The 14,036-nt window shown below is 38.4% G+C and overlaps 1 protein-coding gene across 3 annotated transcripts in view; it reads left to right on the top strand.

Annotated features, from left to right (window-relative positions):
• Positions 1-14,036, top strand: part of UNC80 (unc-80 homolog, NALCN channel complex subunit) — a 224,490-nt gene that overhangs the window by 51,878 nt on the left and 158,576 nt on the right. For 2 of the 3 annotated variants that reach the window (XM_049615005.1, XM_049615006.1), the window contains exons 14-18: positions 3,057-3,203; positions 7,076-7,223; positions 9,279-9,427; positions 11,581-11,747; positions 12,500-12,598. In XM_049615005.1, the coding sequence (XP_049470962.1) occupies positions 3,057-3,203; positions 7,076-7,223; positions 9,279-9,427; positions 11,581-11,747; positions 12,500-12,598 (710 nt within the window). The remainder of the gene's footprint in view (positions 1-3,056; positions 3,204-7,075; positions 7,224-9,278; positions 9,428-11,580; positions 11,748-12,499; positions 12,599-14,036) is intronic. The other variant, XM_049615007.1, reaches the window with a different exon arrangement.

The raw sequence follows: 14,036 nt of genomic DNA, 5'->3' as shown, positions 1-14,036 counted from the left end.
TACTCAAAGAGATAACAGATGGTGTTATGTTCATTACAATATTCAAGGGAAAATAGAAAACAATAAAAGGGAGTTGTGAAATTTTGATAGACTTTTATTAGTAAAGCTTAGATAGTCCAACTAAATTGAAGAAGGCTTTGTTATGTATCCTAAGAATTTCTGAATTTCATTATTAGTATTATATTTTTGTTTTTACTTCTAAAATTATATCCAATTAGTATCTTCATCTGATTTCTTATTATAGACCTGAAATTCTCTTGCCAATTTAAATCTAGTTATTATACTAGATACTAAATAATATAAATATTATTTCAACTTAAGTTATCACTCTTGATTAAATGGGATTTTTTGAAGTTAGATTATGTGGGCTCAAACAGCCACCAAAATATCAATGTTTTGTGGTTATGCAAAATAATATTCTTTACAGTAGAAAGAATTTATAAAATAAAACTTAATTATAGGTCAAGTGCATATGTTTGTGATTCACAAAGGTCTGTTCTTCCCCAAATCCCTGTTATTTTTGGTGAAATCAGAATTTATCTAGTCTTGTACCCTAGTAATACCAGAAACATGGGGAATTGATTAATTCAGAAAGGAAGATCTAATTTCTATTTCTATATTTGCTACTAATACTGAGAGCCTGAAATGTATCTGTCCTGATTTCTGCCTATAGCTTGAAACATCTTTCTGAATGTCTGCTATAAGAGGAATCTGAATCCTAAGGACATCTGAAGGTCCAAAGAAAATCAAACCTGAATAGATACTTAAAAAGAGCTTTTGGAGATTTTTTTTAAGGAACATATAGTAATCTAAAAATGTATGTAAACCAATCTTCCAAATCAGGCCCTACCCAGGGTGAACTTTTCTGAGGCCAAGAAGGACTAAAATCCAGTGTAAGCTCTGCTCACTGAGCTCTTCACTCAAGGGCTGTATCTACTAAAAGGGCTCATCTTTTTCTGATTCATTTACCCAGAGGAATGCCTTTTCTTTTTTTTTTTTTTTTTTTAATTTTTTTTTTTAACGTTTTTTTTTTTTTTTTGGGACAGAGAGAGACAGAGCATGAACGGGGGAGGGGCAGAGAGAGAGGGAGACACAGAATCGGAAACAGGCTCCAGGCTCCGAGCCATCAGCCCAGAGCCTGACGCGGGGCTCAAACTCACAGACCGCAAGATCGTGACCTGGCTGAAGTCGGACGCCCAACCGACTGCGCCACCCAGGCGCCCCGAGGAATGCCTTTTCTAATTTGCACAAAGTTGTCTCAGAGGAAAGCAGTATCCCACACCTACAAATGATAAACATTTTTGTGCTATTATTGTGTGTCTTACATATTTTGACTCATGTTAGTTAGCCTCACAGCTGTATGATATAGGTATTATTATGATTCCCATTTTGTAGGGCTCAGAGTGGTTAAGTAGCTGGCCCAAGGTTATGGAGCTAAGATCTGAAGCGAAACTAAAACATTTCTGAATGTCATATATATATATATATATATATATATACACACACACACACGTACATACATACATACATATGTATAATATACGTATGTATAATATGTATAATATATATTATGTAAATAAATGTTTACTGATAAGTCCAAGTCTTCCATTTGCAACCACCTGATCTATAGAATTCCCAGGAAACACACTAAGATATAGAGATGTGTGTACGGGAAGTTTCCTGGGATGTCTTCGCAGGATCAACATCTATGAAGTGTGAAATAAGCAGGATGAGGTAGAGGGAAAAGCTGAACTGTAATATAGTTGTAACAGAGAACTCAGCCCATCACACAGGAAACTCTAAGCAAGGACAGCTCTCCAAAGTAATCTCCAGATGGAGTAAGGGAGCCCACCTTTATACACCCTCATCCACCCACCCACCTTCATTATGCCTTTGACCAGCCATTAGAAGCAGGCTGCTACCAGGAAGAGCTTAAGCGAGGCAACTCTCTTTAGCTAAGAGCAATGTCTGGAGAAGAGCTCAGTGGAGAGCTGTCAGCCATTAACAGGCTCAGAGAATAAATATTCATTCCTGCAGAGGGCATCTCAGTACCACATCCACTACCTGAGCCTGTAGATTGAAAAAGAAGACCAACTGCATAACTTTAGGGAAGGAGAGTCTACCCTACCCAAATTATGGAATATGATGTCCAGATAACTCCACCTCTTTCACATCCTACCCACATTTGAGTACTTTCAACGTGTGACCCCAGCGTTTACATACCAGTCTGATCCACAATCAGAAAAGCCCTTCATAATTTACAGAGCAATGCTTATCCATTATCCATTATTTCCTTTGTTCTGCACAGTAAATTGGTGAAATAGAAAGGACAACTATTAGAAACCTTAGGGCTTTTTGGAAATAATCCACAGAAGTCCATTTTTTCTAGAAGCTATGTGCTCCACTAACAACAGGAATTAAATGGGCAAAAGAGAGGATGATGACAGTTATTATTCACCTCAGGAGGGCTTCCTATTTACCTTTGAAGGAAGAAACAAGCTGAATGTTGACAAATTTTGTATTCTCACTTTGCTTAGGCATGAGTATTACAATATAGTGAACATATTATTTTAGAAAATCCCTTAAAAATGCCAGAAGTTGCCATGTGATCTCAAAGCTCCAGACTTTGATCAGTTCCAGAAATTTAATAAGAATCCTTGCCTGGTGGTACTATCAGAAGCCTGCTGAAGAGGGTAGCTTCTGGGAAAATCTTTTTGTCTTTATCACTGATAGTCCCCTTTGTCTCTCTCTAGGTGGTTCTGATAGTCTGCCAAGGATACAGAAAGCATGTTTTCTAATCAAGAGGTCTACATTCATATCCTTTAGCACTAGAGGGTGATCAAAATGCACAGACATTTTCCTTTCTCTTAAATCATATTCTGAATTTTACAAAGATTAACTTGCTTGGTGAGCTCTTGACAATTCTGTCTTTCAGGTTGCACATGCTCACCATAAAACATATAAAATTTGGTTTAACCACAAAATGGAATCTCAGTACCAAAAGGGCTTAGTGAGTAGGTGAACAGATGTCTTTTTTTCTTGTTTGTGGGTGCTAGGATGAAAGTACACCTGTAAGCAACCATAGGCTTGCTCTGACCATGCTCATCAAAATAGTGAAGTCTTTGGGATGTGCCTATGGTTGCGGAGAAGGACATCGAGGGCTCTCTGGAGATCGTCTGAGACACCAGGTATTCCGAGAGAATGTAAGAGAATTAAAGTAGATTCCATTTCCTCTCCCTCTTCCCTCTCTCCAATTTAGGAATGAGTCCTTTGACAATGAGGGTCAGTGTTCCCTGAAAAATATTATATTTCATAGGGGTGATTAATACTGATTTGGATTGCGAAGATTCCCACAACATATCTCAAGACCTCTAAAACCCAGGCCTGGTAAAGCTTAATTGGGAAAACACTTCTGCCTTCTGCCTAGGGCAGGCCAACTCCCAGTTGGTGAAAGGGTGTATCATTGGAAAGTATGAATTAGAGTCTGAAAGACTTGTGCAAAGATAAATGCATTTAGCAAGTATCTGATGGTCTGTGACAAATGACTTTTTAATCATCTGCCTGGGTACTATAGAAACATATTTTATATTAAAGAAAGGGGTCAAAGTTTAGGATTTAGTTTGTTATTCTTATATAGATAGGGAAAATGGCCCTTATTGGGACAAAACAGGACTATAAAAGTAGCCAGTCATGTTCTGGCTGCTTTGTTTCAGAATGAACCTTGACTCCTAAGTATTTAAGATCATGTCCCTTTGAACTGTGTGAAACTTGAAACTCTGCGCTTGGGCTTGCAAAGCATAATGCTGTCATGGAACATGGTCTTATTCCAGCTCATTTTCATTTGCCTCAGCTGATTGTGACTTTTCCCTTGACTCTTGAGCAATAACCCACCTCCATAGCAAGTCCAAGCTGAGACATTTGCCTCATGCATATGTTTGAATTGAAACCATAAGAAAATACCATAAGAAAATAAGACTTTTATGCAAATTTGAGTCCAGGAAACCCTTTGGCATATTTTGGCAGAGTTTTAGGATCATGTCAAAATCTAATGCCAGCCCATTTTTTCTTGGTATTAGTTTTTGTCATGAAATGTTCACACAGTATTAGCATGCTGGGTATCTTTCTTAATATGTCATCCACCTATCTATCCATTCATCCATCCTTGTCTGTTTCTTTTATGTTCTATTACGTTGTTTTCTATTAACTTATTATATTATATTCACAGTAATTAACTTCTAAATTATGAAACTTGGCAACTTTGACCAAGATCTAGATTTTGAGGTCCAAAATTTAAAAATCAAAATAATAATTAATAAGGCAATAGAAAGCTGACATTGCCCCCATCTTTGCACATGCATAAGTGATTTTTAATGTGTGGTTTTTAGTTCTATCGCAGTATGAATAAGTGCCTTCAAGGCTAAAACATTAACACTCCTCATACAGAAGACCAGTTCCATGAAACGAAACACTAAAAAATAGTAAGTGTCATGCTTGACTTGGAGGTATTAAACTGGCTCTGATGCCACAACCTGTCTTTCTAGACTTGAAGAAAATAGGAATAGTTGGATCAGAAGCCGCTTGAGAGACCATTGTTGCTGCTCAGTCTACCATGCTTCCCTCACCGAGACTCCTGAACATTTCCTGTCAGGATGTCTAGACAGTTTTTTACTTGCCTTCTCAGCTTTGCTGACTTACATGGCAAATCTTCCATTATCTTGTAGCCCAGCTTAATACTCATTATAGGGATTATATTTGCCTAATTTTGCTCAGCAAACACATTGTCCAAGATATACAAATCTGAGAAATTATCCCTGGGAAAGTCTAATTAATTCAAGAAGCTAGGTCTTTACAAATTTCTAAAGCATTGAATTTTCAGAGGTTGCTTAACTTTTAAGATATTAAGAATATTTCTTACTTCTACCAGATCAGAGCCTCTATACTTTAAAAAAATTTTTTTAAATATTTATTTATTTCTGAGAGAGACAGAGACAGAGCATGAGCAGGGGAGGGGCAGAGAGAGAGGGAGACACAAAATCCAAAGCAGTCTCCAGGCTCTGAGCTGTCAGACACGGGACTGACACGGGACTCGAACTCATGAACCATGAGATCATGACCTGAGCGAAAGTCGGACGCTCAACTGACTGAGCCACCCAGGTGCCCAAGGGCTTCTATACTTCTTAGAAAGAAAGAGAGAAAGAGAGAGAAAAAGAGAGAAAGAAAGAGAAAAAAAGAAAGAAAGAGAAAATTACTATGATGATACTCATCAAAATGCCTAATAATTCCAGCATGTGTCTTTTAGACTAACCATTCATTGGTTGTCCCAAAATATTGAAAGGGAATTCACTCTGACAGTTTTATATCTCTTGGAGAAGAGATTCTTGAATATTCATTCAAAATCAAAATACTTAAGGTTTTGATTCCTGATTCTTGCTTAAACTTCTCATTGAACTCATTTAGACATTCTAATGGCCTCTAAACAGTACATCTGAAACTATGCTGTCATTGGAGTATTTTGTAGAGAAGACAGGATAATTTGTGCTTCAGGGCTTTCCAACCCAGGATTTTAAAGTGCTTCATATGTGTTGCAATCAAGAGCTTCACATATTTTTTATGGGGTAAAAATTAAGTACTACTTCATAAGGGAAATATTTTATGTAAATGCTTTGAAAACATAATTTTTCAGCAAGCAGCATTTATTTTATAAGAAGAAAAAATGAATTTGCCTGAGAACCAGCAAACAGCAATATCTCTGGAATAAAAACACCTAATTTCTCAATATTCTAGGACCTAATAAAGGCAAAATGAAAACAATTACCAGTCCACCTGACTTTGTGATATAGCCAGAGAGATTACCACAAGGTCATACCAAGTTTATTGTTAATTCAGCCTTTTATACTCTTTCTTTCCCTCTCAAATTTTTCCAGAAGCTTTCTCTGGGCCTTGATTTGTTAAAATAGTGATGTAACTTAAATTTTCTTCTGGGAATCCATTAAGGGCCCATCTTATGTGTTTAAATTCTTAGGGACTGCTTTCTCTAATCTTACTTCCATGATTGTGCCTGGTTGTCCAAAGTTCTCCGTCTTCAATTAAGGTGGTTAACTTGGACAAAGTCCTTGACTTCTGTGAGCCTCAATTTCCTCCACTGTAATATGGGGATATTCATCAAATCACAGAGGTGTGAAAGTCAAATGTTATACAGTTACAAGCAAGAAACATGTTTTAAACAGCAAAGCACCACCCAAATGTGATTTTTCTCTCCATGATAGGACAAGGATGGGAGGCTTCTAATGACCCTCGATACTATCAGTGCATTCTGTCTGTGGCCTTCTGCAGCCAATGGCTGTGACTTTACTTGCTCTGATGGAGAGGTTATTCCCGTTCTCTTTGCCAGATGGCAGAATCATTTACTGTATTGTCTGAAATATAGTTGTGAGTAGCAGGGTCTAGCCAGTGGTCACTTGGTTGTCATGTCTATAAAGCCAATTTCTGTTTAAATATCAAACTTTCACATTGAAATACAGACACATAAACACACTAGATGTGCCTTTATTTTATGCCTCCTTCATGCTTGAAGGGTCCTCCCTTCCTGGCCATATATGAGAACACTGGATACCCACTTCATATATCCCTCTCACCCTCTCCATTAAATCTACTTAAGTCCAAAATAGCTGAACATGGGAGTGGCACCCTTCCTCCCACTGCACAAAGCTTTGAGGTTTTCTAAACCTGGGTTACCAATTCTATAACCTGCCTAATTTTTATACTTGGAGCATTTTTCATTGAGATCTTAAAATCATGATCTTGGCAAAAAGACTGAATTCCTCTGGCACCAGCATTAGACATTAGCCTTGGGTTTTACTTGGAGCAGCCCTTCTAAAAGTAAAGTCCCTCATACTGCTCAGCTTAGTCTCTGCCCCTTCCTTGCTCAGACAAGGGGGGCTGGCAGGGTTGGCCAGCACCAGCCAGCAGGGATGGACAGAAGCCTTTGCCTTCCGCAGGCTTCTGTCTCAGACTAATGGTATCCCCAGCTTAAGCTGGTACCTGTGACTTCTTCACTTTTCTTCCTTCATTACAGGCCCAGAACTGCCTCACTAAGCTATACAAGCTAGATAAGATGCAATTCCGACAAACCATGAGGGACTATGTGAACAAGGACTCTCTCAATAATGTAGTGGACTTCTTGCATGCTTTGCTAGGATTTTGTATGGAGCCAGTCACTGACAGTAAGTAAAGCTGTGCCATGTTCCAGGAGAGATCACTATGAGGTGAAGCAGGTAGTGTTTCTGAGGTACCCTGAATATGTGGGGATAGACTTTAGAGGAAAAGGTGTGTGTGTGTGTGTGTGTGTGTGTGTGTGTGTGAGAGAGAGAGAGAGAGAGAGAGAGAGAGAGAGAGAGAGAAATAGTGTATAAGCAAGAGAAGCTTGCACATTATCTTTGGTGACACATTTTGAGGGGTTTCTAAGGAGAACTTAACTCAGCAAAGGGCATTTTGTAAAGCTGTGGCGTCCCCACCATTAGCCCCTCAATCCATACACTATCACTCATGGCACTCCTCTCTTTCTCATACAATTTTCTGTTGTATGACCACTGAGGCAAAATCAAGGAACAAGGGAGTATATTCATTAGTTCAACAAATATGAAATGACTACCTACTATGTGCCAGGCAGAGTGCTTGAAAATTTTTTTTCATAAGATAAAACAGGAAAGAAAAGATATATAGAAACATAGTAGTAACATAATTTTGATATACTCATATACACATATATACTAAAATATTTTAAATAGGCAAATAGATATATAGATAATCCCACATACCATTTTAGAACTTGGTGTTTTGAGAAAACTCCACTGTAGAAACCTGTGGTATAGGGGGACCAGTGAACATCAATTGCACTCATAATAGACCTAACACCTTCAATGCCACTTGGGTGTAAACACAGTAATGAAATGAAAGTGATGTATGAAGACTGAGGTGAGTAAAATACACATTTTAATTAGAGCCTGGGAAGAAATAACTTCTTCATGTGGATGTTTATGGTTTATATAATACATGTGTGATAGTTAATTAATTTATAATGAAGATCTATTTGATGAATTTGGGAGCAGTTTCCCTATCTTTATTGTTTGGCATTCACATTTAAAACAATATTGTTCCTCTATAGAGCCCCTAAAACAATGTACATTATCAGAGTTGTTTTAAGTTGAGCACATTACAAATTTTAGAAAATAATTAAATGAGAAGAGAGATTCCTGAGTACAAACTATTTTCTCTTTTTTAAGCCATTTGAGATAGAAACTACAAGCAGAGACTGAGAGATTTCTTTCTATAATGTAAAGTCTAGGGCTAATCCCCGGCCAGTTGGCACAGACAGTGAGAGGTTATAATAAAGTGACAAATCCCCCGTGGGACTCTTGAGAGACAGAAGTAGCTCCCAGTGAATCAGCCAGCCAAACACATAGGTCCCTATCTGATCAGTGTCAAGGCTACATAAATCCTGACTGTACAGTCCACAGATGGTTCACAGTCATTAAGAATCTTCTGGCAAGTCTCCAGAATAGCTAATGTGTCCCCTAAGAAATGTTGCCTGGATATGTTAAAAAGTGGCATAAAGTGCCATGGGAGGGTGATGGCCTCAGTTCACTGGCATTTCACATTTCAGTGAGTTATAAGGAAGTGGCTGTAAGAGAGGTGGTAGGTTTTCCCTCTTGGTATGGCAAGTCTGTGGAGGCAAGAAGCTGCTAGATGTTCTATGCAGCTCGTGGCAGGACTCAGTGTCCTTTTTATTACCAGCGCTAGTGTGAATTCCCCTCAGGGCCCTTTCCCACCTTTTCCTCCCCCTGGCCAGCTCATGGGGTTGGCCCCCCCCTCACTTACTTCTGAAAGACTGAACAATTTCCACTGGGAAGCCAGCATTCCTCACCACCAAAAAGGCTGAATCAAATAAATTCTCTCTTCAATGAGGGATTCTTATTTTTTAAGTGATCACCTATTTAAAAACTAGGTCTAAACATCTTTCTTAGGGTCAACAGTTGATTCTCCCTTTTTGCTAAGACTTATCAATATAAACATTCCACAACACAAGGGACTATATCATGGTAAGGACTCTGAGGAAGACTGTGAGTTGTTTATCTCCAAGTCTCCAAGGTGTATCTTTAGTCCGTTTCTGAATTTTGTGTAGCCCTTCACTAATTCCTGGGTGCCAAATACTCCGTTACTTCTTTAACCTGTGTAGCTTAATGAAAACATTGCCTTGAATTAGTGCCTTTGCATTCCAGACAAGGCTGGGTTTGGAAATAACTTCACCACGGTGGACAACAAATCCACAGCCCAAAACGTGGAAGGCATCATCGTCAGCGCCATGTTTAAATCCCTTATCACCCGTTGCGCTTCAACTACACATGAATTGCACAGCCCTGAGAATCTGGTGAGAAGTTCACCTCTTCTTCCCACAGGAGTTCTTGGTCTCTGCTCTAAGAAATGTTCTCAGTCATGGCCATGAGATAGATAAGTTAAAGTCTAAAAGTCTTCACCTTAAAGTTAAAAATCTCTGTTTTCCCAAAGTGACCAGTAGCTCATGGTGGAGCCTCGATGACACATTTCTCCTCGTTGTTATTCGTTATTCTACTTGAAAATTGACGTATCTTCCTCTTCTACCTCATCAGCTCTGTGGTGATTGCTGAGATAGTTGCAAGGTACTTTGAACCCGTAAAAAGAAAGAGGGGCTGGAGCACAGCTTATTAACTCATGAAATATTAAATGATACTACACCAAGCATTTTCTTGGAACCACACTTACTTTAAAAATTAAATATGCTGCTGGAACTAGTTTTGTTTTCTTTTATTGAATTTTTTAGGTACTCCTCATAAATGACTGTGTTAATTAAACCACTGAAGCCGCAAGTAGTATGGAGAGAGAAGCAGGTTATAACAAGTTAGTGCTTAATTGTGGTTTGGGGTACGAGAAGTAGATTAAGGCTGATGAATCTGACATGACTAGATGAATTCATTTCTCTCTGGGGAGTAAAGGAACATTTCTCTATCTTACCAATCTGTTACATATTGTGACTTCTATGTAGAAATCAGCCCATTTATACATATTGACACTATCTGCTAATCTACCTAAATCAAGGAAATCATTTTAAGCTATTGAAACTATTCACATCACTTTGGGTAAACAAACTAAAATCCCAAACCTAAGGCAATTTAATTTTGCTGACTGTCAAAGCCACCTCAGCAAAGTTTTTGGAGCTTGAGAAAAACATGGGCCCCATCCATGCATTTAATTTGGTCATGGCAAGAAGTAATTTGACAAGTTGATTATAATATGTGTGAGTACTTGTTATACATTTTAGTTTGCAAAATCATGTATAGAAGAAATAACTGTATTTCTTAACTTTCTTTAAATCATCTTAGTTTTGACTTTGAACTCTCATTTCAGAATGGCTGAAAGTTGAACCCCAGTCATTCTTGGGTTTCCCTACTTCATAGAGTGGTGCAAAGATCCCAAGTCTTTGATAGGACCTAGGACCTGGGGAGCTCCATGGGTCTCAATCATCAATTCATACCTGTTATTTCACATACTGCTCTCTGCTGCATGCTTAGGGCTGGGCATTCTAGTTAATTTAGAACCCTGGTTTTGGGGGTCTGTCCCTTTTATGGAAGAGCTACCAAAGTATACAGTGAAGGCACAGGGTCTTTCTGACCCTAGAACTGAAAAAACACCCTTTCCATCTTTTCCCCAGTTACTGCTCCTTCTGATGTTTTAAGGGTCATGGGCATGATTGTCCCATTGGGCCTTAGGTTTTTAAACCAAAGCTATCAAGTAAGTGTTTAAGTGGTTTTGTTTAGGCTTCTGTGTTCTGCTTTGCCATGAACCTTTCCTAAGGCAAAGAATACAGTAACTACCTTCTTGAAGAGAAAGGAGGAAATGCTGATAAAAGCTTAATATCTCAAGAAAAAGGTCCTGTATATATTTTTCAATATGGATTCATCAATGTACTGGTTTTAATAGCCCTACATCACCTGTAGTTCATAGTCAGGTTCATGTACAAATGAACTTCAACATACACATTTTTTAAATATGTCAAGCAAAATAAATTGTCCTTGAATATCAGGCTCTGTTAGAAGTGTCTAGATGACTTAGCATACTTTATCACAGTGATGTAGAAAAATTGGAGAAGCTGAATAAGGACTGAAATCCCTAGTCTAAACGAATTTCTGATTGCCTTTTTTTTGCAGGCATCTCTTCAGAAGTCCCAATTAAGAGAGAAAATTAAAGCTTGGGAATCCAGTGGTTTAAAGTATAAATTGATGTCTTTCTAATGATACAACCAACTTTCTGAATATGAAGCATGGTAACCATCCTTTATCGTACTAAGGATGACAGGCAAAGTTCTTGATAATGTTGCTGTAGGTACAATGGAGAGATAGTGTACCATCGGTTTCATTGTTGTAAATTGTCTTCCTTTTATGATTCCAATGCTGACCTAAGTCTAAGGAATTAGCTTCTCCCACTCTTCCTGTGAAAACCACTTAATCACACAACTTTCCCCAAACCTTCCTTCTTGCATCCACACAGGGGCTGTATTGTGATATCCGTCAGCTGGTCCAATTTATCAAAGAGGCTCATGGGAATGTCTTCAGGAGAGTGGCCCTCAGCGCTTTGCTTGACAGTGCTGAGAAGTTGGCACCAGGGAAAAAGCTGGAGGAGAATGAATCTGAATCTAAGACTGCAGGCAGTAAAAGGTTGGAAGCTTGAGCTATATATAAACATTAGTGTTTGCCTTCTGTCCCTGGAATGTAATCTTCTGTTGTACTGTCCATGTGGTTCATAGCATGGTGTATAACTAGTGCAGGCATGGTGGAACTATCTTGAATAAATGGCATCACTGGTGATAGTCCAGCTGCAGCTTTGAAAAGGGAGGTGTTTACTGTCAAATAAACCCTACCTCTATATAAATCAAAGCTCAGTTGATTTCAGGCTTGCATACTCTTGATCTTTAATTCCCAGCTCTCACTAATATGGTGAAATGCTATCTGTGTGTCAGTCCTTTCCGAAGAAAATTTACATTTTTGTCCGGAGAGGAAAAGCAATTATTGATACCGTATCCTTCTGTTCAGTAAGTAATATTTTAAACATGGCAGAATAGGAATTGCTGAGCAGCCCTCTGTTGTTTTTCCTTCTGGTATGTATGTTTATTGTATGCCTATTCTATAAAATACGCCACTTATCAAGAGTAAAAGAAACTCCTAAATTTACAATCTTGTTTGTAGTTAATGACTCTGTTCGCGATGATGGTGGTATACTTAGGCAATAAGGCTCTAGGTCATGAATGAAATGGTAGGATATAAGTTTCATACGATATAGTCTCATGATGACAGGGTTTGAAAGCAATACACATTGTCTATATGGGAGTGTTCAGCTTTGTGAAGTATATGAGGCATTGAGGAGTGGTGTCCTGCTCTGTTGTGATTGGTGGAATGCACCATTTGCATAGGTCAGAGGCGGGGAGCATTGTGGAGAAAGGCCAGGTGTCCTCTGCCCCTGAGGAATGTCGCAGCTTCATGTCTGGTCGCCCCTCACAGACTCCAGAGCAGTAAGTAGCATTGATTTTTGTCTCTAGTGCAGTTGGCTGAGCAATTCCTGCTGCAAGAAATCATCTTCTTTGAACTTTGCCTTGCTTCTGACCTTTACTTTTCATTCCCAAAGCCACTAATCTCTACAGACCCAAATCACAAATAACCAGCCTCAGGCCTACAGGAAGCTTCCTTAACTGTGTTTCCCTTTCCCAGTCTCTATCCCACTTCTGCTTTTCTTGCACACTCCTGCAGATAAATCATGAAAAATACTGTGCCTGTCAGGTGGGGTGGGGATGTCATCTACTTTCTTGCTTAAAATCACTTATAACTTTTTTAATGTTTATTTATATATTTTTGAGAGAGAGAGAGCATGTGAGAGCAGTGGAGGGGTAGAATGAGGGGGAGAAAGAATCCCAGGTAGGCTCTGTGCTGACAGCACATAGAGCTTGAACCCACAAACCTTGATGTCATGCCTCAGCCGATATCAAGAGTCAGACATTTAACCAAATGCCCGCTTATAACTTTTTTCATTTAAATGTATTAATGGCTGTCAATGTGCTCAATGAAGCCTTTCCAAAAATAAGTAAGATAAACTTCTCTTGCGCCCAGATTTAGCTGAAACATAGACTGTACTCCATTTCACCTTGGTCTTCTCCCAAGATCCATTCCAATGTTCTCTGAAATCAATCAGTTTATCTCCACTTTTTATAATGGCAAAGTCAAAAGCATCTTAAAATTAGTGCCCCCAGAAAATGTGAGAATTACTGTAGACACTAATACAGCCTAGTTCTATGCAAGACCCATTTGTATTTATTCTTCTTTTGAGAACTATTTACTCACAAATGGTATGATCAATATTTAAAACACAAACATCACTTAAGGTATGCCATTTTACTTCCACAAACTCTGGTTTACTGTGAAATTATTATCCTACCAGAAATTCTACAGGGTATTCTAGATTTTATGGTATACCTTCTCTATAATCAAGGAAATCACCATCATCAAATAGAACCTTGGTAATTCACAACAAGCAAAGAAAACCTTCAAAGAACAAAAGCCTGCATAGCTTTTGCAGCCCTTCAAAATCTTAGACGCTGCCCCTAAATGGCTGGAGGAAAGTAAAGAGAAGTAAGTTAACTCCCTGAGTCTAGGGACCATATGAGTTTTTGCTTACCATTATAACTTCAATGCTTAGACAGAGCTTGGCCCCCCTAGTGAACACTTCATATCTATTTCATAAACAAATGAATGAATGACAGTCAATCAATGAAAGGATAAAATTGTCAAATTATCATTAAGCTTTTGTTTTCTTTAACTTCCTTTCTTAAATGTGAGGTTTAAGGAAGTCTTTAAGGACATAGTAAAAATTCAAACATAAGCCCTAAGGGGAAAAATAATGTAAAAGGCAAAATTCTGCAGCTGAATAGCCATAAGACTAGTTAAAAGTCTTTACAT

This window comes from Panthera uncia (assembly GCF_023721935.1).
Source record: "Panthera uncia isolate 11264 chromosome C1 unlocalized genomic scaffold, Puncia_PCG_1.0 HiC_scaffold_3, whole genome shotgun sequence".
NCBI lineage: Eukaryota > Metazoa > Chordata > Mammalia > Carnivora > Felidae > Panthera > Panthera uncia.
The sequence above is the reverse complement of the archived record's forward strand: the minus strand, read 5'-3'. Positions and strand labels throughout refer to the sequence as shown.